Genomic DNA, 26,247 nt, shown 5'->3' with positions numbered 1-26,247 from the left:
CCTGCTGCTACTCATGCTGTGTGTGTGTGTATTATACATTATACACACACACACACACACACTGAAGATAAACAGAGGTGTTCATTCTCCAGAGCTAATAATCGAGTACCTTTCACTAGAATTAAAGTCATTTTAAAAATGTAAAAGAGAATGGGGTTGCGTCTATTTTTAAACAGCTCAGAAAGTTGTTCTGGAAGAGAAACAACTTAAAAATAGCTCAAGAAATATGAAAGTGGACCACTCTCCAAAGATCTGTGACCTACTGAAATAAAAGGAGAGCAGGCTTTAGGAACCTGATTTTGACAAGTGAAGGCACACAAATTCCAGCGAGTGTTTCATTTTATGATGCAGTTTGATTTATGTGTGCTTTAAAACACATGCTGTTGCTGATGGGGGTTTACACAGCATCATAAATGGATATGGTTTGTTAAAGACAAACAAACAACCTGTTCCATACCCTGAGGAGCTTACAAACCAAGTTCTAATTTTACAGCCTAAGTATCCAGTGAATGATCACTTTAATGTGTCTAGTCAGCTAGGAGTTTCATCACCTAGGAGAGGAGTCTTGCAGCTCCTTCTAAAAACAGCCAGGTTTGTGCTAGTATATGGTTCAGTAGGAAGGTAATGTCAGAGGTGCAGACCTGTCACAAAGAATACCTGGTATTCAGCTCCGTGAAGTTTCAGGTTTGGGATGTCAAGTTCCAGGCAAATTTTGGTTGTATGGGTAGGAAATAGCGAGGAGGCTTTTAAGATAACAAGGGCCTCTACCTTCTAGGTCTTTGCATTTGGTAACCAACACCTTGAATTTCACCTGACAGGCACTACGGAGCCAGTGCAGGGAGAGGATCCTGGGTCGCTCAGAAGAGAGGAAGTTCACCAGATGGAGCTTCTAGGTGGATTCCAAGTTTAGCCTCATGTGGACCCTATTGCTGTAGAGCAGCCAAGAGGCTACAAAGGCATGGATGATGGAGGTGAGATCTGTATCTAATAGGAAGTGACACAGTCTCTACCACTGTCAGGGAAGGAGTGCTGTGTGGGTGACCAAAGCAATCTGTGAGTCTAGGAACCTGGGAGCAGTAGGGAGTCTAGTAAGAACAAGAGTTGTAAACCCCTCTCTGATGCCCAGTTGAACTGTATTTCACCAGGCCCTTAAAACACTTCTCCCTGCAGATCAGCATCACCACCATCTTGTCTGGGTTGAGCTCCAGCCAGCTGGCTTTATTCCAGCTCCCAATTACTGCCAGACACTGGGGGGAGTCTGTCAGCAGTGCTCTCTGGGTCAGAGGAGAGGAAGACACAAAGAGGGGGCATCAGCAACCCACAGCTTCTCACGCTGTCTCTCTCAGTAGCTTCATGTAGCTGGAAGAGAAAAGGGGTACCAGGACTAAGCCCTGAGGGATCCCACAACTCAGAGTCCCTGGGGAGAAGGAGCAGTCAGCCAGCTTCACCTGCTGGCAAGGAAGAGAAAGGGACGAGGGGAACCACTCTACAGTGATTCCACCTACCCTTGCTGGATTGTGTAGCTGTGTGAGCAACACCTGGTGATCAACAGCCTCCCAGAAGTTGAGGAGGATCAGCAAAGACATCCGGCCTCTGTCCAATGTCCTGATGAGATCACTGACCTCTGCCCAAAGCTCCCAGCTGCTGGACACAAAGTGTGGTCAGTAAGACCAGCCATTCATATTGTTTGACATCAGAATGCTTTAGCCACATCTCAATAATGCCTGGGTCTGGATGCATGTTAACTACTCTGGGTGTCAGAAATGGCATGGTCAGTTTCCATTTGTTCCAGGATCACAGGTACATAGAGACAGGAAGGACCAAGCTCTACCAATGACCACGGATCGATGTGGAGATTGGAGGAAACTGAACAAGTCAGGTGTGTGGCCTATCTGAACCTCAGTGATGATCCTTGCTTAATACCCCAGAAGAAGAAGAAAACTCCCAAGGTCCTCACTTGTCTCCACTCCCTAGAGACTGGGGAGATGGAATTCTTCTTTGCAGTGTGAATGAGAATCACTATCATGAAACATTTAATTGCATTTATATTCCAAGACTGATTGATCAATCCCTTGATCTAAAGCCTAACTACTGTGATATCTAGGCATGAACCACACAGTACTGAGAAAGAAAGATACCACTTAGTGTCCCATCAACTGTCTATTTTTTAAAGTCCTAATAAGGTGGATTGTGCCTTGATGCCCCATGTACCCTTTCCCTTGATAAAGCCTGCCTGCCTGCATTCCTAATCTCAATCTCCTCCACTCCCTCTCCCTCGCTCAGATGATGCAGAGTGCCAGCAAGTCCCTCAATGGTGTCATATCTGTCCTTTTTATTCATTGCAGGGTTTATTTTTAGCCTGAAACAACTGCTTCCTAAAAATGGAGTTCCTAATGACACAGGAGCTGGGCAGAGCTATGTAAGGTATCCAGGGCTTGGCCTCGCAGCTTCTCCTGTCTGTCTCTTTGTCTTCAGCCCAGGACTGCAAAGTTTGCTGCTTCCCACTGGCCTGGATTGATCATTAGGAAGGCAGAGGAAATATACACTCAGTCCAAACTTCACCCTGAGACTCTGGTTTCTGCTGGCTCTTTTTCCTTCCCTTCTCAGATATATAAGAAAAGACACCCCACACTATCTCCCAATGAAGATAGCTTGCTGGCTACTGGCAGGTTCTTACCTGTTCTTCTGCTGCAGGGCTGAAGAGGGACTGGACTTCCCCACCTACGATGGGAAGGATCGGGTGTTTGACCTGAACGAGAAGAACTACAAGCAGGCCCTGAAGAAGTATGACGTGCTCTGCCTACTCTTCCATGAGCCTGTGGGCTCTGATAAAGTCTCTCAGAAGCAGTTCCAGATGACAGAGATGGTACTGGAGGTAAGTGCTGGTGCATGTTTGGCTGCACAGCTGTTTCAGCCAGGGTTTACTACTGCAGTGCAGTTTGGGGCCATCCGAACTAGCCAGGGGAAAGGACTCATAAGGTTCAGGTGGGACAGATCCCCAAAGTATTGGGTGTTGAATTCAGCTGAAACCCTTCGGTCTGGAAATCTCATGAAAATAGGTTTTCCGGTGCTGCTGTTAGAATTTCTGCATCCATCCAAAACCAAGAACCCTTTTTCCATAGAAACAACAGAAACCAAGAGCTTTTCCAACTCTCTGGAAAGAGTTGAGGCTCCAGTTTGAATGCTGGGCAAATGTTCAGGTTACTTTGTACTTTATCCAAGCTGTTTTGCCTGTCCATATTTTGGACTTGAACCCAATCTTCTAGCCCACTAGGAGGGCTCAGCAGAGAGCCCTTACTAAACAGTGTTGCAAAGACAATACTTGGCTGCCTTTTTAAAAAAGCTCTCAGTCCCTGCCAATGCTTAATCCTTTGTGCTCCCCTGACATTCAGTTACCTGCTTGGAGTCTTTCTGTAGCTTCTTATTAGTTTCTTCAGTATAACCATCCATTTCCAAGCTGGAGAATGTGTGATTAATTACCCAGCGAGGAGAGGTTCTAATGAACTGATCCTTTGCAAAGGGAAATACAGTAAAAATTACACGGTAGATTTGTAGCACTGGTTCCTGGTCATAAAGGCACCTGAAAGCTACTGGGTCATACTGGGAAGGGGGGCACCTGAATTTAAGGAGGCGGGGAAGTGTCTTTAGATATTCATTTTCCACCTTGGTTGAGGAGGCTCCCCCAATCTCAGCTCGGAAAAAGTAAGGAGTGAAGAAGGGACAGTTACACTTTGCTTCCCAGATCTGGGGTTTAAATGTGTTGCATCTTAATAGCATGGCAATTGAAAGCTAGAAAAATATACACACTGGGGGTTCACTATCCTGACAGCATGTTAATCCAGATTCAGAATGTACCCATACAATTTAACAATGAAGGTGACAGAAAAACCAAGGAGATTATATTCACCCATCAAAACACGATTACTTGCCCCAGGTGAAAGAGGAGGTAGAGTGCTTTGCAAAACTGGGTTATCAACTGGGTAACTTAACTGCAGATCTCTAGCTGAGATGTTTGTACTGATGCTATAATTGCATTGTTATTTAATAGGGTAGTTATGTGCTACATAAATGGCAATTGATTACTACATACATATTTATGGAGGCTTGACAGAAGGTATCTATTATATATTACAGGTGTTATTCCCTGCCAAAAATCTGTCCATGATGGTCTGTCACTAGCTATCTTATTAAATGTGTACGTGAACTTTTTTTTTTTTTTTTGCAAGGGACGGTCCAATGGTTAGGATATAATTAACTTTGGACTCTGGAGACCTGGGTTCAATTCCCGGCTCTGCCACAGACTTCCTGTGTGACCTTGGGCAGGTCACTTAATCTCCCTGTGCCTCAGTTCATCAGCTGTAATATGCAGATAATAGCACTTCAGAGGGGTGTTGTGAAGATAAATACATTAAGGAGTAAGAGGTGTTCAGACACTAGCATGACGGGGCCATAGAAGTACCACAGATGGATAGAACTATCATTCAAAGTGCTACCAAAATAAAACTCACTTAAAATGTATTCTTAAGAATCTGCCTGTTGGCCTAAATGAAGTGTGTTGGTGGGGTTTGTTTCAGTGCCTAGTGGACAGGTGTCCACAGTACAAAACTGCCCTCACATCTGCCCCCCTTTCTGGTAATCTCCACAGTGAGGCCAATGCAAACTTAATGAGCCATGGAGATTCATATCTCTTCTCGCTCCTAGAGGTGATTTCTGTGGGACAGGGTTGTGGCACATCAGCAGGACAGAATGTACTGCTGCTGCCAAGGGACCTTATTCTTTGTCTGTTCATAGAATGTTTTGGTGTCCACAGGTTGATGGGGGCCGGGAGTACACTGCTGACATGACATTCGCAGCAGAGATGGTTGGAAAGTTTTTGTTCCAACGTTTTTCCATCAGAAAATGCCATTTGACTAACCTGAAATTTTTCATGAAATTGTCTCAATTTCAGCAAAATTTCATGTGGAAACAGATTAGAAAAAACATTTTGAAAATGTCAACACTTCCCCTTGTGACCTTTTCAGGATGGAAAGTTTCAATTTTTCATTTCAAAATGGCTTTTTGTTTCAACATTTTATATAATAAATCAAATAAAAACAGGTTGAAGTCAAATGAAACATCCTGGGTTTAGCTAAATAATCCCTCTTCCACCCCGCCCCCCCATTTCTATGTGCAAAAAATGTTGGCTTTTTGTCCATATGGGAGATTTTTTTTTTTAAAATTGCCAATTTTTTTTGTAAGATGGAAAATCCATGTTTCAACCTGTGCTAGTTGTCAGTTCCTGGTTGGGGGGAAGGTGGGGAAACATGGTTCTCTAGCAGCCCCTGCTGTGGGGCACTCTGAGGCATGAGAACAACTTCTAGTACGATGTTAGGTTTCAGAGTGATAGCTGCGTTAGTCTGTATCAGCAAAAAGAACGAGGAGTCCTTGGGGCAGCTTAGAGTCTAACACATTTAGTTGGGCACAAGCTTTTGTGGGCTAAAACCCACTTCATCAGATGCATAGAGTGGAAAATACAGTAGGAAGATATATGCTGTGGTGGAGGAGGAGCGTACAGGGAAGGAGATGAGACAGTGGCACAGGGAGGGTGTAGGCAGAGACAGACCCTGCTTCAGAAAAGCAAGTAAGCATCTGATTAAAGTTAAGCACAGGTTTAAGTGCTTTGCTGAAATGTGGCCATAATGAGCAGACTGAAGAGTAATACACTTCCAAGGAAGCCACAGCACAGCCTCATGTACACCTGCAAAGACAGCCGCACAGTCTTATCACATATCTCCTCTCTCTGACACATTCATTTTCAGGGTGGTAAGAAAACGTGCCTTGTGAGCAAGCCATTGACCTGGTGGAGGTAAGGGTCTCTGGCCCAAGTGACCAAGACGCTGACAGCCTGGAGTAAGACAATAAGCATATATTGGAGCCGCCAAAGGTGGCTTATGTTTTATTAAAAGTGCAAGGGTCAAATTGGTAGTGGTGCTCTCCTCAGCCCCACCCACGACCCAAACCCCACCCACTCAAAGCCCATATGCTCAGATACTATGGTCATGGGCACAACTTAAACAACCAGATAACAAAGAAGAGTAACGCCATAACTGACAGCGATGGTGCAGTGGGATTGCTCACTGTGTCGTCAGGTCCCTCCGTGGGGTCCCATGCTGGAGTCTGTTGGGCTCCCTCCCTGGGTCTGGGATCTAGAGTCCTTCTCTGGCTTGCAAAGGAGTGGGCTCCTGTTATCTGGCAACTCCTCCTCCTTCCAGGCAGGAGGTACTCTTCAGCAGCTGCAGTTCCTTGGACCTGCTCCTGCATTTGCTGCCTGGCAGGGAGGAACTATGGCTCCTGCAGCTCCCCCATGGCAGTGGCTCTGGGCGTGGCACCTGGTGGGGAAGCAGCAGCTGGAGCTGGGGCTTTTCTGCCAGCCTCAGGCAGCTGCACTTCTGATTTTGTGCCACTCCCTGATTGGTCAGTGGTGCCACTAGGGGCTGGAAGGGGGTGTTGCAAAATGGCCGCAGTGGTGATGGGAGGGGTGGGCGCCAGCGCTCTCTAAGCTGTGGCTAAAAGGCTCTTCGCTCCCCTTTCCCCTCCCACCCTGTTAACTTGTATTGTTATTGCACAGCACTCACGGGGCGCTGCTGTAACAGCCGCCAGCTCAGCTGATCCTGGGAATTGAAGCAGAGACCTTCAGAGCTAAATATATTAGTGTCTACAGACTAAGCAAAAGAGCAAGGCTGGAACAGACTCCTATCCTCTGTGGACCAGGGCCACACCACTCACTCATCAGTGGGTTACACTAGATCAGGGGTGGGCAAACTTTTTGGCTTGAGGGCCACATCAGGTTTCCAAAATTGTATGGAGGGCCGTTTAGGGGAGGTTGTGTCTACCCAAACAGCCAGGCATGGCCCAGCCCCCACCCCACCCCCTATTCAACCCCCCCCCCCCATTCAACCCCCACCCCCGCTTCTCACCCCCCTGTTCCCTGACAGCTTCCCTGGGACTCCTGCCCCATCCACCACCCCTGCTCCCTGCCCTCTGACTGTCCCAACCCCTATCCACACCCCTGCCCACCAACCCTCCCTGCCCCCTTACCGTGCCGCCCAGAGCACCGGGTCAGGCTGCGACTCTGCAACCGCTCTGCCCAGCCACCCAGAGCGTTGTGCTCGAGGCGTGGTGTGCTGAGGCTGCAGGGGAGGGGGAACAGCAGGGGAGGGGCCAGGGGTGAGCCTCCTGGGCCAGGAGCTCAGGGCTGGGCAGAAGGGTCCTGCGGGCTGGATGTGGCCTGCAGGACATAGTTTGCCCACCTCTGCACTAGGTGCTTCACAGATAAATCAGCAGAAAAGCTCCCTGAAGATCTCAATCGGCAAAGTACAGGAAGAAAGAGGAGCAGAACAATGAAGCTGAGGGGAGAAACATCCCCTCTCCTACCCTTTCCTTTGGCACTCTCCTTTTCCCCTCGGCATCCCAACCTCACTTCCTCCTGTTTCTCCTTCCCCATTGCCTCCTCTTCTCCTGTGTTTTCACAGTCCCTCTCCCATTTGAGACACCTGCCACTGGATCCATCTCTGCAGCAAACATTGTAAACTAAATCATTCCTCCTTCCACTGGGACAAGCATCCAGCCATAGGGACAATAATAATAATAATCTGTTGGATTAGGGCTTTGCTTCTGAAATGGGAGGCTTTAGTAAAGGAATTCAGGTTTTCAAATACTGACCAGGGAGGTTGCAATCAGGCATGGCCTGCATCCCTGCTTCTTGCCTTTGTAGGCATGTGCAAGATCCTTAATAAAGAGGCTGATCTAGCCCAACCATTCCAGAACAGGTCGAGCAGCACACTGGTGTTGTGCCTCTGACAACAGCCAACACAGGCTGCTTTAGAACAATGCCTATGCTCATAACATACTTGGCCAGTTCTGAAATACTAAGGAGGAATACCTGGGGAGATCTCTTTCCTAGCACATAAGGACCAATGTTCTTAGAGATGAAAAGGCAGCTTTCGCCTCCAGCGCTGGATTAGAACCAAAACATAGGAGTCAGGTCTAAGGCACAAATGGGACAAGAGTGTGTGTTTGGATTAGTTTCAGAGTAGCAGCCCTGTTAGTCTGTATCTGTAAGAAGAAAAGGCGTACTTGTGGCACCTTAGAGACTAACAAATTTGTACAAAACAAGTACTCCTTTTCTTGTTTGGATTAGGTGGCACTGAAATCTTGCCAGCTGTTCTCATGAGATTTGGGGCCAGGACAGTGGAAATTTTGTGAGATCAGCTATTCTCAGGATAAATCCACCAACTTGGTCTGAAATCCCTTGAGAAGAGAGGATTTGTGCAAGAATGCAGATGTATCTGAAATAGAAAATAGGCCTGTCATAGCCCTGGCTGTGCTCCCTCTGCTAGACACTCACCAGGCCTCACACACTGGACCCGTGTGCTTTTAAGCTTGTCTGAGTCTGGGTAGGCTCCGGCACGGTTTCTTTCCTCAGCCTCTGGCACACTTTCTGAACACAGATGGTCTGCTTCTCCTTCATGGAAATGGGTTCTGCAGCTCTGTTGCCATAGGCTCCCAGGACTAGTGCTGGACCCTCCAAGCATTCCCAGAATTTAGCCCACCAACTTTATGGGCATCGCTGGTTTTACAGTTCACCTCTTCAGGGACATGCAACAGTGGAAGCACATAACACAGAGGCTTCGCAAAGGGTTCCAAAACCCATTATTCTCCACATTAGATCTGTATATCTCTTGTGCTATCTAGACAAGTTAACACACAACTGGAAGCATTTCCCTGCCTCAGTTTCCTCACCATTCTTAAGTTTTTTTTGGGCTTAGGTGAAAGTCCTCTAAGGAGTCCAGAATCTGCCCTCCCCTCCTGTGACTGCACATGGCTTCTCCAAATCAAGGAGCCAGCTTCCTTCTTCCTCAGCTGGTCCTGCAGCTGGAAAGGACCCCTCTGCTCTGCTACAAAACTTTCCCCTCTGTTCCTGTCTCCCGCCCAAACTTTTCTGTGAATTCTGAATTTTTAAAAAACTAGCACCACCTGGTTTCTTTGTTTGTGGATTTTCTACTCTCTAGACCTACCTCTCATCAGGCCACCTCCCAGCTCAGACATCCTCCCCCCAGACCCATTGTTTAACCTGAGCCCAGTCATTAAGTTTAAACAACTTCTTGTTTGTTCTGTAGCTTTGTCCAAACGAGGGAGTGGTCATGATGCTGATACACTGTCAGCCCATATTTGAGTCACTACCCACTGAGGCATTCAGTAATACAGCAATTTCATAAAATTAACCAGAATTCGTAAGTTGTATGTATACTCCCCAGCTCACCACAAGACCCTTCTGCCTTTGACATGGAAATTATAGGTGTGACTTCAGCTTTGAATCTGATTCACCCCAGATATTCAAAGGAGCTAGGGCTTGAGGATCTAGAATTGCCACAGCTATAGTCTAGTATTAGTGCACATAAAACTAACCTCTCTCTAGGCAACCACATAGGATCAAATGTACAATCTCCTTGATTGACTGAAAAGGACGTCATCCTTCTTCACTGAAAATGAATATGCTCATGAGATGGGGGCCTCAGTCCAGTACCCAGTGGACAGGTATCCACAGTGCACAAGCCAGGTTAATTAGCACTGATTTACTCATGCTGGAAGCAGGAGGGCCAGAGAGGCCAAAGACTGATTGGACTACAGAGATTGAACATGCTTCTAGCCCTGAAAGACAGTTCCTCCATGGCACAGATAAGACATGTGTAGGGCAGGGTGCATGGAGGAAGCTTGCACGGCTGCCTTTACCATACCTTTTCTGGGGATAAAGAGAAGCTTTCAGAGTCCATGGCTGCCAGCCAGTCCAGCAACTTTCATCAGCACTACATTCATGAAGAGGGGGAGGAGAGATCATGCTCCAGTACCCCGGCCCTGGGGGCCAGATGTGCTGCTCTCTATCCACTAGAGATTGCATAGCTGAGAAGGAGCACGGCTGTGTAGTAACACCACCTAGAGCTTTGTGTCTGTACAGCTCAAAGCACTTTTAAAAAAAAGTGCAGATAAGCATCATTCTCCCCATTTTGCAGTTGCATGAAACGAGGCCCAGAGCAGCCAAGTGACTTGCCCAAGGTCACACAGCAAGTCAGTGGCAGAGTCAGGAATAGAATGCAAGTCTTCCCACACCTTGGTCTATGCCCTACCTACTTGACTATCTTCCCTCTTTAAAAGATAAAGCACCCTTACCAAGTGTCAGCAGGGAGTTTTGCCTAGGTGTGAGGGGTTAGTAATACAAAGCTTTATGCTTTGGCCCCATTCCAATTTTTGAAAGAGAGTATGTGCTAAGATCACCCTCTGGTACTCCAGCTGTTCATGGCCAGATGTCATCAATGAAAGTTCCTTGTTGGCTAAAGCATTATGAAATTAGAAATGACAGCTGTTTGTTCTGGGAGCAGGGAACTCCTCTCTCCAATAAAGTTCAACATTCAACTGGTCCTGGGATATAACCAACCTATGTATCTGCCACATGGAGACACTACAGAGCCCTAAGGGAGAAGGGCTTGAGCTAGTATCCAGACACTATGCAAAGCCAGGGCTGCTACAGAGCCCCAGGTGCTCCTAACATTGGGTAGGCAGCTGCGCTGTTTGCCCATCTGGATAGCAAGCATGCTCTGGGGCTTCCCTGCAAGCCCAATAAGCCATATGGATTGCTTCATCTTTTTATTGTCCTCCCTTATAGAATTTATATAAGATTTGAGGATTGTCATTGTGCCAAAGAAGCCTAAAAGTCTGTTGAGCCAATGTGAAGCGATGGAAACAGCTATAATCATGGTGGAGAGCTCCTTTTGTTCAGAAGATCACCAGGTTCAATCATCACTGGGATTTGCAGTCAGTTACGGTCCAGTTTTTAAGTGCTCAGCCTTTCTGATTTTATGAATTTCAGTGGTGCGGTGTACAGGTTAAACACAGACATATCTGTGCCATGCATAGGCAGCAGCTATAAGAGGCTGGGGGAGGCTAAGCCTCCCCCAAGGGGGCAAGAAATGCCACCTGCAGAGTTCAGATCCAGATGTGAGTTCTCCCAAGTCTAGAGGGGTTTCAGATCCAGGAGTCTGCCTCGGAACCATTTCCGGTATCAACACAAAAACCCAAGTTGTACCTAGCAGGAACATGGTCACAGCCCTGAAGCCCTGCTCAGCACCAGCCAAGCATGGAGAACAGAGCTGGGTAAGTGGCACTGACCAAGGGGATGGTGTGTTATGCAGCAGCCCCTGCCCTGGACGCTGCGGTGCTGGTGGAGGGATTGCGCTCCCTGAGCTCCCACTGAACCAAGGCGACTGCACTGCCCTCAACATGGACCTGTGCCTTAATGATTGAATCAGGCCTGAAGTTTAAAAGGAGACGCTCTTATGCTTAGACAAAGCAAGGCAGAGGAGATGGGATGAGAAATGGCCTCATCTCTACTGAATTCTGCGCCCCCCCCCCAAATCTGTGCCTTCTTGCCTCAGGTTTCAGAGTAGCAGCCGTGTTAGTCTGTATCCGCAAAAAACAGGAGTACTTGTGGCACCTTCGAGACTAACAAATGTATTTGAGCATGAGCTTTCGTGAGCTACAGCTCACTTGCTCATGAAAGCTTATACATACAGGGAAGTCGGAAGTTACCATACAACTTGTGAGAGGCTAATTAGATAAGCTATTATCAGCAGGAGAAAAAAAACAAAGAAACTTGTAGTGCAGGTGCATATTGTAGTTGTAAGAACACTTGATGGAGATCTTGTAGGTGTTTGTCTCTGTCTGAGGGATTGGAGTAAATGCGGTTGTATCTTAGAGCTTGGCTGTAGACAATGGATCGTGTGGTGTGCTGGATGGAAGCAACAAAGCCCGATGCCAACTCTGTCCACGTATATATTCGAGTGACACCATCATAGGCCCTAATTGCATTAGCCAAGTCATCAGGGGCTCGTTCACCTGCACATCTACCAATGTGATATACACCATCATGTGCCAGCAATGCTCTTCTGCCATGTACACTGGCCAAACTGGACAGTCTCTATCCAAAAGACTAAATGGACACAAATCTAACATCAGGAATCATAACATTCAAAAAGCTTATGCTCAAATAAATTTGTTAGTCTCTAAGGTGCCACAAGTCCTCCTGTTCTTCTTGCCTCAGTTCTCTTCAGAGGGGAGTTTAGTTTTGTGGGACAGTTGCACGGTGGTAGGGCAGTTCTGGTTTCAAATACTGCAAACAGAGGGGCAGGACAGCAGAGAGAAATGACATGCCCAGCTCCACATGGATGTTTAGTGTGTTGGCTGCCCAGCTTAGTCAGCAAGATAACTTTCCTGGTGATGCCACTGAGCAGTGGTTAAATGAAGTGCTAAGGAGCTGCGTGGGAATTGTGCTGAGACAGGATTGGACCCCCATCAGCATCCTTTTAGCTCACGGTTGGAAACTTGTGCCTTGGCTGAGAGTACACTTCACATTAGGAATGCTCAGTTCAGATAAAAATACAAACCTAACAATGTTCAACCTTTTGTGAGGCATCCAAAGAGCATATTAAGTTCCCACTGTGCAGAGATACTCCACAGTGTGTAATTAATGCCCACAAAGCTGCATGCCAGGACTAGCTGAGACTTCCAGTGGGGGGATAGCCAGAGAAGGGTCTCGGCCAAAAGTGACTTTTTGGTGTTGGCGTTGTGTCTTTCAAGGCCTGCTTTCTGATTTGAGGGGCAGCAGCCTTCTGGAGGGGAGCCTCGGTGAGTGGCCTCCCCATCTGGTTCTAATGGAGAAAGGGTGGTAAGTCACCTCCCTTCTAGCCCCAGTGCCAGAGGGTATGATCCCCATTAGCCACTCAGCTGAGCCCCACCACCTATGTTCACCCCCACTAACACTCCAAGACTCAGATTTCAGAAGCCTGTGGGACTTCTTCTCGACAGCCCCAGAGTGCCACTACCAGAGCTAGAGTGACAGATGCAATAGAGAGGCAACTGGGCACCACCACGCAGCTATTGTTGCAGCTGGAAGGGAAAAGGGGGTCTCTTTCTGCCCAACAGGTCACCCCTAGTGCTAAAGGTAGGGGAAGACAATCACTGGGTGGAGGTGCAGGGAGGGAGAGTCTATTATCCTGCAAGGCTGCATGTGAACTCAAAACACATCTTTGGCCATAGCTCCAAACAGTTTCCCAGCATTTTCAACACTCATTGACAGCCAGTTCCCAACCATCAACACATGCTTTAGCTTAGAGCAGTGGTCTCTAACCTTTTTATGCCCAAGATCACTTTTTGAATTTAAGGGCAACCCAGGATCTACCCTGCCCCTTCCCCCAAGCCCTGCCCACTCAATTCCCCGCCTTCCCCCCCCCAGGTCACTCACGCTCTCACACCCTCACTCACTTTCACCAGATTGGGGCAGGGGTTTAGGGGTTAGGAGGGGGTGCAGGCTCTGGGCTGGGGCCAAGGGGTTCACAGTGTGGGAGGGGGCTCTGGGCTGAGCTTGGGGTAGGAGGTTGGGGTGCAGGCTCTGGGAGGGGGCTTAAGGCTGGGGCAGGAGTGAGTGGCATGGGCTCTCACCGGGCGGCACTTACCTCAGGCGTCTCCCAGTCGGCAGCACAGTGGGACCAAGGCAGGCTCCTTGCCTGCCCCAGCCTCACATCACTCCAGGAAGAGGCCCACACATCCCTGCAGGGGCACATGGCTCCACACGCTACCCCTCTCGGCAGGCACCATCCCCACAGCTCCTATTGGCCACAGTTCCCCATTCCCAGCCAATGGGAGCCGCAGGGACGGTGCCTGCAGAGAGGGGCAGCTGGCTTGCACATGCAGAGACCCCTGGCCCCCACCTCCCCTGGGGCCATGCTGGCTATTTCCGGTGTGGGGCTGGGGCAGGTAGGGAGCCTGCCTTGGCCCCACTGCATTGCTGGAGATCACAATCGACCGGGAGAATCTCCAGGATTGACCAGTCAATTGCGATCAACCAGTTGGTGACCACTGGACTAAATGATCACAATGGCCCCTTAGATTCATAGATACTAAGGTCAGAAGGGACCATTATGATCATGTAATCTGACCTCCTGCACAACGCAGGCCACAGAATCTCACCCACCTTTAATTTCTCACTGGCCTTTCATTTAGGACAAAGCGTCACTTTGTTTGCTTAATAACTCTGCACTCTAAAATGGGCTGGAGGCTAAAAATGGGAAACATCCTACCATTCTCAATCCCAAAGCTCACTGTTATCAAATGTGCACAGCTGGAAGCACATCTGGGCCTTCCAATGGACTCCCATGGCTGAGATGTAGATTTTGCTCCCGGAGGCTGCGTGCACTTGTAGCTGCACAGAGGTCTTGAAAAGAAATGGCGGGAGGGGAAGAGGATTCAGGTTATTGGGCCTGAGGCAGTTGAGTCGCACTGGATTAAACTTGTATTCCCTTAGATAAGTCACCTTAGCATAGAGGAGCCACCAGAAGAGCAGGGATAACCAGGAAATTTAAAAGGGAGAATGCAGCACCTTGGGGAGGTTTCCCTTCATTCTCTTACCTTCCTTTCCAGTCTCTTATTCTTCTGGCTATGCAGACTGGAAAAGAAACTGTCCTTGCTTAACAGGAAGCTATTAATGCCAACTCCCTCTCACAGGATCCACTCACTGCATGTGGGGTCTCCTTCTGGCCACTCTGTGGAGTCAGCTTGTTCCAGGTCAGGGGTCCCCTTCTGCTCTCTGTTGCCACTCTCTCTCTGCAACACCAGGTGCTCCTTCTTCATGACTTGACCCTCCAGTCAGGTCACTGCATGTTTCCCCCTTCTGGGGTACCAAAGTCTTTTATTACCAGCAGTCTTAGGCAATCTTCGCATTCATTGCCCTAGGGTGCCACTTCCCCAGTGGCTAGCAGGGGAACCTAGGCCCTCTACTCCAGGTTCCAGCTCAGGGAGCCTCTAGTCAGCAACCAAGGTCTGTTCCCTTTTCCCTGAGCCATTCCTTACCTTCTGGCTCTCCGCCCTTCTCTGAGCTTGCCAGCCTCACAACTCCCTGCTCCCAGGGAGTAACCATAGCCTAACTGCCTCTATAGTGCCGATCCAATCTTCCCAGGAGTGACTACAGACACTTCCCTTCAGCCTCTCTCTGCTATCAGTTCCCTGGCTTTATAAAAGCCAGGCCTGTTTCCACACAGGTGAGCTTCCCCTAATTAGGGCTTTCCTCTTGGCCTTCAATGTCCCATCTTACAGCCTAATAGGCTAATTGGCCCATCTGGCCTCCATTAACCCCTCTAGGGTAAGTGTAGGGTGAACACCTCATCACACTCCCCCAGGGATCCAAATTCATCACCCCTGTCCATCCCTGCCAGTCGGGGAGTTGAGAAATGCTAGCATTACAGTTAGTGGGGCCCTGCCAGGTGAGGCCAAGGGAAGTTCAGGCCACAAAACAAGCTGCCACCCTACAATGGGAAGCAGTCAAAGCTGAGATTTCCCCAGTGCTGTTCCCCCCCCCCCATAGGCTTCTCTGCCATTTGAGAAAAAAAACTGACATCAAATACAAGCCTCAGCATGAGCATTAATATTTCCATCAGAATTATAATCATCCCTCTCTGCGAAGTGAAGGGAGACTGGTCAGCTGCAGATCTCAAGAACTGCCTTCTCACAGTCTGCCCAGTCAGGATGCCTCTCTCGGCCCCTCCTCTAGTCTATCCAACCTCACTTTTGCTGTTATACATCCTGAGATTTTGGAAACAGCCTTGAGGGTCTTATTAATCACCCAAAAGCTTTCAGCTCCAAAGCCTAAGACCACGTAGATACAGAGAACGCTCCCTTAGGCCCAAACAGCTCTGGAAAGGAGATATTTCCTCTCTCTGCTTGAGACAGAGGTTCATGTTGCTGATATTCCAGCTGTCAGTGACTCAGACTCATAGACTTTAAAGCCAGAAGGGACCATCATGATTATCTAGTCTGGCCTCCTGCACATCACAGGCCTCAGAACTTCACTCTCCCATTCCTGTAATAGACCCCTAACTTCTGGCTGAGTTACTGACGTCCTCAAATCATGATCTAAAGACTTCAAGTTACAGAGAATCCACCATTTACTCTAGTTAAACCAGCAAATGACTCGTGCCCCATGCTGCAGGGGAAGGTAAAACCCCCACAGGGTCTCTGCCAGTCTGACCCAGGTGAAAATTCCTTCCTGACCCCAAATATGGCGATCAGTTAGACCATGAACATGTGGGCAAGACCCACCAGGCAGACACCTGGTAAAGAATTCTGTGACCTTTGATACCATCAGCTATGAGGTCGTGCTGACTTGCCTATAAGAGCTGGTGTGTGTAGAAGGAATTGCTTTGGGCTGACTCCACTAGTTCCTCTCCAACAGATGCCAAAGGCCCAAGATAAGAATGTCCCTCCTCCCAGAGCTCTCATCAGTGCCGCTCCACAGGTCTTTGTCTTGTCAGCCCCTTTACCCACCATCTGTGTAAGGCCTCTAGGACAGTTCGTGAGGCACCATGAGCTCCATTGTCATCAGTGTGCCTGGAAACCCTGGTCCACATCTCTTCTGCATCCAGTGCGAACAATGCTGACTTCTAGTTGTCCCAAAGTCTGCAGGAAGTTGACAAGACTAGCCCCAGGGAAGATGGAGGTGATGCTGATAGGAACACAAAATGCATTGAGGAAGTGGAAGAAGCTATGACTCTGCTCCACAGAAGGAATCAACCTCCAGGGTCAAGACAGTGTGCGAGTGTTGTACTGGGACTCCTGGGTGGTCCTGGACACTCAGATAGCAGCAGTAGCCTTAAGAACACCTTCCATCATCTTCCCTTAATCCAGGGGCTGCCCCTGACCCTTTGACCCCCAGCCATCCCTTACCTGGACACCCTGTATGGGCTGGGCCCTAACTAACTCAGAGGCCACACCGTACCACAGCTGCTGGGATCCATAGGGTTGTTCTGTCTGACTGAGAGAAGGCAGAGACTCTTAATTGGCAGGGCAAGGAGTTAATAGCAGAAGTTCCTTGGCTGTGGAACTCCGCACCACTGTAAATCAGGATGAGCCTGAATTTTGTAACCATCAGGGGAAAATGTAGGACTCGTCTCTTTGCATAAGGCCCTCCCACAACAACAGTGGGAGCAGAATGACATGGAAACAAATAACAGGATCATCCCATTTAAGGGAGGAATGTAATACTAGGGAGAAAGGAGTCCTCTCAGACACAAAGCTGCTATTCCGAATGCTGTACATAGCACCTAGGTCCTATGGGGAGGGACACATTACAAAGGCACAGTACAGATAGGAGAGAGATGGGCTGTGCATTACCAAATGTGTGTGGAATGTGGAGCCTTGAGAGTCCAATTGCTTTGCTCATGGTTAAATCCACCCCTGCCTGCCTTGAACTCCTGCTGCACCTCGAGACAATCTAGCATGACCAGTTAGGTCCAGTTCTTCCAATACAGCCTTTTTCCTCCCGCTCACCATGCAGCTGTTATAGCCAAATTTCTCACTGTTGAAGCAGACACCATGACAAGGGTTCAGGTAGGCCAGACCTTCAAGGGATCTGATTTTAAAAGGCAGGGAAGAGATGGCTGTGTTCGTGCATTACAGCTCTCTCCCTCCCTCCCATGGTCCTGAGCCAAAAGGATTGTTGAGGTTAGAAACTTTATCTGTTTTCAAATCCCACTGGAATCAGAAAATACTGTAAGTGAATACATAAATGTCAGATACTGTATAAAGCATGGGCAGCCAGCCAAGGTGCTGTGTCTCTGGCAATCTCTGTGCTCTGATATTTGATGGTGGATCAAATGCAGTAGCCTGGATAAGGCCATACCTAGGCAATGTATCAGACTCCCCTAACCAGCTGGGGTTAGGGCAAGGGCAGTCAGGCTGGTCAGTTCCTGTGTAGCTGGCATTACAGAGAGATTCCCCAGTGCGGGACTCTGGAGTGCCGCACATGGGCACATGCTGTACGGTATACCTGACGTTATCTCAGTGTGACTGTCCCAGCAGAGCAGTCTGATTGCCTGCATAGCTCCCTGCTCGGTGCTCACACACTGGCATATTAATATATACCCTCACAGAAACACCGCCAAACACACATACCCACAGAGAGAGACACTTCCAGAACTACTCCCACACACACAACACATACCCTGACAGACACAGCTCCAAACACACATGCACACACAGAATTCCTATCACACATACATACCTCCAGCCACACGCTGTACTTTCCCCCTCACAAACTCTAACAAACACATATGCACACACTATCTCTCTCTCACACACACACATACGCACACACTGTCCTACCCCAGAGGCTCTGATTCCATCCCTCACATGCTTACCCCTAACCACACATGCTCACAGTTGCACACTCACACCACTGCCCACACCATGACCCTACAAAAACTCACCCCTGTTCACCCAGCCACTCTTATACCTGAATGCTCATGTACACACGGGCCTATTCACAATCCCATCACGCAAACACCCTCACTCACTCACATCCCCTCACACCCCCCCACCCATAGCAGGTGTTTAAACCTCAAAAGATGGGGACATTTTAGGGCCCAGTTAAAGGCCTTCAGACACACCAGCCCTGATCCCAGTGTGTGGGGTCAAGGAGTGTTTGGCTGATAATAGCCACGGTGTTAGTTTCTTGGGCTGAACGTATTTTGCCTCAGTGCTCTCCTCTGGTCACAAGGCAAGCACGGGCTCAAGTGCTGGACTTGGGGCCTGAGGAAACTGTTATTTGTCTGTTAAACGTCCTCACTGTGGCAATCTGCTTACAATACTGAGTATTGCTCAGGAACCTCCTACGCTCCAGTGCTCACCATTCCTGTGTTCAGCAAAGAGTTTCTCTGGATAGGCAGCCACATATAACATGGAACACAAAGGGATTTCTCTCCCCCCCATCCCGCAGACCTCTGCTTAGCTGACTAAGTACCCTAAAAGAGGGTTTAATCTTCCTCTGAATCATCAGGCAAGAAAGAACAAAAATAAAGTCTCCATGAAAGAGAGCCCAGCGTGTGTCTCCTTTGTAACATGCTACATCAACTCTGTCTCACAAAATGGCAGCTTCCTTCACCAACGGCAGACCCCAGGAAGTTGTAATAGAGAGGAAACAAAATCAGAATAGTTATATGGCTAGCTATACTACAAAGGAGAGCACTGGGGGGTTGGGTGAAGAAACTGGAGCAGGCCTGGGAACATGTCCTTTGAGGGAATGAGAAGAATACATGTGAGGGGCGGGGGGATGGACCTGGGGGCACATCATTCAGGTGAAGGGAGTGAGAAGAGGGGGAGGGGATTTCCTTTGGAGCAAGGGGGAGTCTGATTGTAAGGGTGGGGTGGTAGTCGAGGGCATTTTTTGTGGGAGAAAGGAGAGTATAAGAGTAAGGAAGTGGGGTGCAGGCTTGGGAGCATGTACTGTGTGGAAGGGGAGAAGAGAATTAAAATTTCACAAATAATTGTATTTCCCATTGCCCAAGCAAAGCATCTATCAGTCCAGCCATTAAAGTGCCTTGTTTTGCCCTAAAATTTTGGCAAAAGGTTTAACTGCTGCCAATGAATGGTGATGACTTAACCATGCATCCCTAATGAGTGACTCAGGTTCTGTAGCTAGCCTTTATCTTCCTTAATCTCCTGTCACCCTTGGGTTCAGACCCTGGCTATTTATAGGAGGGAGGTTAGCATGCTGCACTTCTATGGGCGGCAGCAGCTCAGAGCTATTATGTGACATTCAAACTAGCCGGGAGGCGGGGTGTGGGGAACACAGGATGCCCACAATGCTAGGCCCTGAAATGGGCCCTGCGTCACTCATAAATCATGCCACAATCTGCCTGAAGGTTTTCTTTCTCCATCTAGTCTTGTGGTGACATCTGAAAGCAGCCATGTCCTAATAGGGGCATCCCTTTCCTACAAGCCTTGGAGCTCCGTTCCTTGGGTCATAATGTTCTTCAAATACCAGTATGCAGAAAAAAGAGCCGTGGGGTTTTGTGGTGGTGAGCTGCCTTGTGACAGCTGAGATGTAGGAATGCCCGGCCATGCCTCCTCCTTCCCCTGCATGCCCTCTGCCCAGGGCCGGACTAACTTTTTGTGGGCCCGGTGCCAAACATATTTGTGGGCCCCCATTGGGCAAGGGGGGCAGGATGGTCAGTCTCCAGAGTGAAGGGCGGGCTGGGGGCAATGAGGCACAGCACAGCTGGAGCAGCCCCCCTCTGTGCAGCCCAGCAGGAGGGCACTGTTTACGAACCTGCAGCTGCCAGTTGCACACAGGCCTGCTCAGCCCTGTGCTGCCAGCATGCCTCTTCCCCTTGAGGGCAGGCCCGCACCACACCGCCCCCTGCCCAGTGCCCCACCCTTATGCCCAGCGCCCCCTCGCCCAGAGACCTCCCCTGCTGGCCTCCCACCACAACTGTACAGCACTCTGCATACCACACGGCTCGCCCAGCGCCCCCCGTCCATAGACCTCCCCACCACCTTCCTCACAGTCCCACCATGACAGCTGCACAGCACCCCATATTCCTGAGGGGATTCTGCACCAAAAAATTAAAAATTCTGCACACACAATATTTTAAAATTCTGCAAATATTATTTGTCAATAAATAAATGTGGAGGCTCCAACATGGCAGTGGGGAGCACAGGCCACTGGTTGCATGCAGGTGGGAGATTACCCTGCAGCCTCCCCCCACCCCACCCTGGGACAAGGACTCGGCAGTGAGGCTGCACCCGACTCTGACACAGTGCAAGGGCCAGGCCTGCTCCAAAAATATCTTGGAGCCCTGTGCCAGGCGCACCATGTGTGGGTGAGCAGGCTCAGCTCAGCAGCAGGATCCAAGAGCAGAGGCACTTTATGTGGGGGGATCCAGGTGGGGGTAAGAGAGTTCTCTGTGGGGCAATCTGGGTGCGGAGATCTGGATGCACAGAAGCTAACTGGGGGGTTCCAGGTGCAGGGACTATGGGACTCTCAGGGGATCCAGGTGAAGGTGTTTGGGGCTCAGCCGGGGGGGTGAGGGGGGGCTAGGTGCAGGGGAGGTGGAGTTCATTTGGGTGGGGGTCTAGGTGCAGGTGGTTGGGGCTCAGTGGGGAGGGTGTCTGGGGGGGCTCATCAGGGTAGTACAGATGCAGGGGAGGTGGGGCTTGTCAGGGTGAGGGCTTGTCAGCTTCTGTCCAGGGGGTGCCGCATGCTGGGCTCCAGCTTCCGCCCTGCCCCTGCTTTCCCCATCCCCTTGTCTTCCGCATCCCATGCCCCTTCCCCACTGCTCCATCTCCTCCCCAGACTTGGGGGGCAGGGGGGAAACCACCCCCCAGCATGAGCTGGCGGAGCAGAGCTCCCCTGGCTCCCAGCCTTGGGACTTGGGGGGCAGGGGGAGTCACCTTCCAGCACTCCTCTGGCGGAGGAGAGCGGTCTGGGGCTGGGTCACTCCACTTCCCGCCACGCGGTGAGTGCAGGGTGGGCCCGACCCCTGCTGCAGTCCCCCAGGACGTAGCTCAGGGGAAGGGGTGGAGTGGGGGTGGGGTTGGGGCAGAGTAGGGTGGGAAGAGGCAGGGTGGGGGAGGAGCAGGGCCGGGGGCAGCTTTCCTGGCCGGCTCAGCCGGCTGGGGGATCAGGCTGGCTGGGGCCCCTTCTGACTCTGGGCCCGGTGCCATGATGCCACTGGTACTGCTTCTGCCACTCCCCACACCCCCGATCTGCCCTCAGCACACACCCTGAAGAAGCAGCTCTTGTGAAGGCAAAGAGGCCCATGCACCAGAAGTATTCTCCAGGGGCAGGGCTTTCCAGCTGCTTTGCAGCCTCTTCCTGTCATTACGGCACCGGTAGGGTCTGGGGCATTCTGTGTGGCAGAGTCAAAAAGGCTTGTCACTTGGGAGCTGGGACTGGGTGGGACTGGAGGTGGCCATGCAGTGGAGCGGGCTGTGTTTAGTCATTAGAAGGCATTTCCTGTGCTATCTCAGCCAATGTGTACTGGGATTTTGTTTGTGTTGTTGCCAGTATCCAGCTGGCCTCTGAAGTTAATTGAAACAGTCTGACTGGCTAATTTGGATCCCAGTGACATCATAGCTTTCTGCTTCCCACAACACAATATCTCTCCCAAATGGCTGGAGCATGTTTGCCTTGAACGCTCCTGGTTCATTCAGGAGAGACAGTGACAAAGGGGGCAGAGAGTGGAGACAAAAAGAAACCCCCATAGTGACCAAGTGGAGCAGCAAGAGAGACAGACGCAGACAGACACAGAGGCTACTCTAGTAGATAAGGCACTGGCCTATATTTCAGGGTTCTACCAGGCCCTACCCCAGCTCTACCACTGACTACTATGTGACTTTAGGCAAGTCATTTCATCTCTCTTCATCTCTGTTTCCCCTACACGTGTCCTGAGCAAGGCAATGACGTGGGCACAGTTTGTCTTTGCAGTGAGCTTGACCCCTGAGTTTCCAGATGTTATCCGCTGCTTACTGTCGGTAGAAGTCTCTGAGTTAAAATAAGTGGGTTCCCCTCTTTGTGGGCCATAGGCTGGGGACTATTTGTTTTATATCAATGCAAATGGATCTTTTTTCAACTGTGCCTCCCATTTCATTGTCCCTGATTTGGGCTGTGAGCCTTCTCCCAATACCTGAATATCTGAGAGTAGTTAGCAGCACATACTATCTTAAGCCAACCTAGGTCTGTGAACGACTGGGATGAGATCAAGTCATTGTGACCTACGGATAGCATACCTCAGCCAACAAATGGCATGTGATATGATCCACCCATCAATTCTGCTCAGAAAGCAGAATGTAGGTCACCTGTCATTATGGTGCCATCCTGGTTGGTCACGATGACTTTTAGCTGTCTTGTGGTGTTCATTAGAGAGACAAGGTGGGTGAGGTAATATCTTTTATTATACCAACTGCTGTTGGTGAGAAAGACAAACTTTCGAGCCACACAGAGCTCTTCCTCCCACCTGGGAAAGGTGCTTAGATTGTCACAGCTAAATACAAGATTGAACAGACTGTTTGGCATAAGTAATTAGCACATATTCTAAGCAGTGGTGAGCTGGAGCCAGTTCGCACCGGTTCGCTAGAACTGGTTGTTAAATTTAGAAGCCCTTTTAGAACCAGTTGTTCTGCAAGGGACAACCAGTTCTAAAAGGGCTTCTAAATTTAACCGGCCAAAAGTGGCACCTTAGGCACCGACTCCATGGGTGTTCCAGCCCTGGAGCACCCAAGGGGAAAATTTGGTGGGTGCAGAGCACCCACCAGCAACTCCTCTCCCTGCCCCACCCCGGGCCCCAGATGACCTCCGCTCCGCCTCCTCCCCTGAACGTGCTGCCCGCCCTGCTTCTCCGCCCCCGCAGGTTTCCCGCGAATCAGCTGTTTGCGCTGGAAGCTGAGGCAGGCTGAGAAGCAGGCGGCGGCTTCCCGCTCAGGCCCAGGGAGGCGGAGGTGAGCTGGGGTAGGGGGGTGCGAGGAGGGCTGCCCGCTCCGCAGCAGGTAACCCGGGGGGGGGGCCACGCAGGGGAACTGCTCCTCACCCCAGCTCACCTCCACCACCGTCGGCCTGAGCGGGAAGCTGCCATCTGCTTCTCAGCCCTCCCAGGCTTCCCACCGAACAGCTGATTCGCGGGAAGCCGGCAGGTGGAGGGGGCGTGGAGAAGCAGAGCGGGACGGTGCGTTCAGGGGAGGAGGCGGAGTGGAGGTGAGGTAAGCTGGGGCCGGGCGCAGGGCAGGGATCTTCTGGTGGGTGCTCTGCACCCACCAAATTTTCCCCATGGGTGCTCCAGCCCCAGAGCACCCAGGGAGTCGGCGCCTAAGACGCCACTTTTGATGTGATCAGTGGGGGAGCGGCCGCTCCCCCTTCTCCCCCCCTAGCTACACTCCCCCACCCCTAGGACCTGCCGGATGCTTCCTGGGAGCTGCCCCAGGTAAGCACCTCCGGGACTCCCCACCTCGTCCCCTGGCAGGTGCCTCTGGCTCTTAGGAGTGGGGTGGCACCCACTACGGTGGCCCACGAGACCCTCCTGCTCGGTTCTGGGGGCAGTCAGGGGACAGGGAAGCAGGGTGGATGGGGCACGGGTCCTGGGCGGGGAGGCGTCAAGGAACGCAGGGGGGTTGGATGGGGCAGGAGTCCCGGGGGGCGGTGGTGGGCAACAACCCCCTTGTGGGGTGAGGAGGGAACCCATTGTTAAGATTTTGGCAGCTCATCACTGATTCTAAGGGACCATTCCAGGTGAAGTGTCCTGTAGTCATAGGACAAAAAGGGGGCATTAGTGGGTTACAGATTGTTGTAATGAGCCATAAATCCAGTGTCTTTATTGAGACCATGATTTTTAGTGTCCAGCAGAGTTATGAATTGAAGCTCCCAGGCTCGTCTTTTGAAGGTGTTGTGCAGGTTTCCTGGGAGGATGAGGCCTGAGAGGTCAGACACAGAGAGCTCACCCACATATGATAGGGTGTTTTTGTCTTTTAGCATTTTCCTGTGTGAGTTCATCAAGAGCATAGTGGGCATTTAGTTAGCGTGACCAGATGGCAAGGGTGAAAAATCGGGGCAGGAGGTGTGGGAGTAATAGGCACCCATATAAGACAAAGCCCTGAATATCAGGACTGTCCCTATAAAATTGGGATATCTGGGTCACCATAAATTTAGGGCACCGGATGAGGTAAACCACCTGTGTAGGACCTTTGGAGCCTGAAAGGTGAGTTGTGGGGAGTGTTGATCATTGTAGCAGACTCAGTGGGGATATGCCTGCAGGTTTTGCATCTGTTGTTCTGGCAGGGTCTGGTGCTGCTTTGAATTAGTGTGCTCTGGTGTGTGGGTAGCTTGCTTCTGATGATGAGCTTGGCGAGATTGGGGGGTTGTTTGAAGGCCAGAAGAGGGGGTTCAGGAAAGATTTCTTTCAGGATGGGGTCATAATTTGGGTTGTAATTGTTTGATGATACCCCACATGGGTTCCAGTGTGGGGTGATAGGTGACAACTAGGGGTGTGCGGTCAGAGGGGAGGTTATTTTGGTATTGAAGTAGGTTCTCTTGGGGTATTTGGGTGGCCTATGTTCATGGCATTTATGTTCATGTCTGGGTTCTCCTACAGCTGGCTGCCCAGGTCCTGGAAACGAAAGGTTTCGGCTTTGGGTTTGTGGATTCCAAGAAAGATGCAAAACTAGCCAAAAAGCTGGGTAAGTGTTATCGCTAAAGTCTCTGAAAACATGCCCAGAGCACATCGGAAAGGCATCAGACTGTCAGCCCTGGAGAGGGCAGCCAACTGATTATCCACAGGACAGAATCGTAGTGACAGCTTTCCACGTGCATGCTGCCCCACCCAGCTCTAAGGGAATCATTCACTGTGTAAGGGCCAGAGGAGAGTTCAGGATCCATGGTCCTTTCCCCCATTTAGCTTCCTCGCGGAGACTGCCAACAAAGAAGCCAGGCTTTGCTATTTGTGATGGCTGGATGGAGACTCACAATTCATTTAACAGAGGCCATCAGAGTGTTGTCAGAAGGAAATAACCCTCCAATTCCCTTAAAGAACTAATGGACTTAATATATTTGTACTGTCCAGGAGAGGGCTGGGCAGTACAGACCATTCATTTCTGGGAGGAAATGCAGGACTGGGGTGTGTTGGGGTCACCTTGCAGTTTAATCCAGGCTGATGAGATCCAGGGTGTGGCTTGCATGTGGAAGGCTGTTTGTGAGCAGCCCAGGTGGGAGCTACCTCAGCAAGGCATTGTAAGGCACCCAAGGTTGCAGGGCAGGGGTGACAGCCCCCCACTGCTCTGGACTATACCCTGGTATGTCACAGTGGCGTAGATTTGAAGCAGTGATGTAGAGCTGAAACTTTCTGTAGTACATCACCAATCCCCAGGAAATCATCCAGTCCCCTAACACATCCCAAGCTCTTCCTGGAAGATTCTCTCCCCTTCCCCCCACCCCTCAGAATATGGGCACCTATCCCCTTATGACTATGCTCAGGCACTGTTACTGGATCTTTTTTTTTTCTGTCCATTTTCTCTCTCCTGTTCTTTCTTTTCAAACTCTTTTTTCTCTTACTCTGAGCATGGTGGTGTTTTTTGTGGCTCTCCTTCCTGCACCCCACTTAGCAGGAGGCTACAAACTTCTTCGGATAGGAGTATTCGCTGGTGACAGGTTGCAGCTCAGTTGAATGCCACAAGAGCAGAGGAGAATAGCTTGGTTCTGTAGCCTGCTTCTTGAGCCTGCAGCTCTATACAAGTGAGCACTCCTGTGGTCCTCTACAATAGGGGCTCCTATGGGAGGAGAGGGAACGGGACTGGCTCTCAAGAAGCCAGTCATTGCATTATTTTGTGGTTGTGGGAGCATAT

The 26,247-nt window shown here is 50.2% G+C and overlaps 1 protein-coding gene across 1 annotated transcript in view; it reads left to right on the top strand.

Annotated features, from left to right (window-relative positions):
- Positions 1-2,641: 2,641 nt before the first annotated feature.
- Positions 2,642-26,247, top strand: part of CASQ2 (calsequestrin 2) — a 44,956-nt gene continuing 21,350 nt past the window's right edge. The window contains exons 1-2 of the mRNA XM_073329003.1: positions 2,642-2,875; positions 25,002-25,086. Coding sequence (XP_073185104.1) covers positions 2,642-2,875; positions 25,002-25,086 — 319 coding nt within the window. The remainder of the gene's footprint in view (positions 2,876-25,001; positions 25,087-26,247) is intronic.

This window comes from Lepidochelys kempii, chromosome 1 (assembly GCF_965140265.1).
Source record: "Lepidochelys kempii isolate rLepKem1 chromosome 1, rLepKem1.hap2, whole genome shotgun sequence".
Lineage (NCBI taxonomy): Eukaryota > Metazoa > Chordata > Testudines > Cheloniidae > Lepidochelys > Lepidochelys kempii.
The sequence above is the reverse complement of the archived record's forward strand: the minus strand, read 5'-3'. Positions and strand labels throughout refer to the sequence as shown.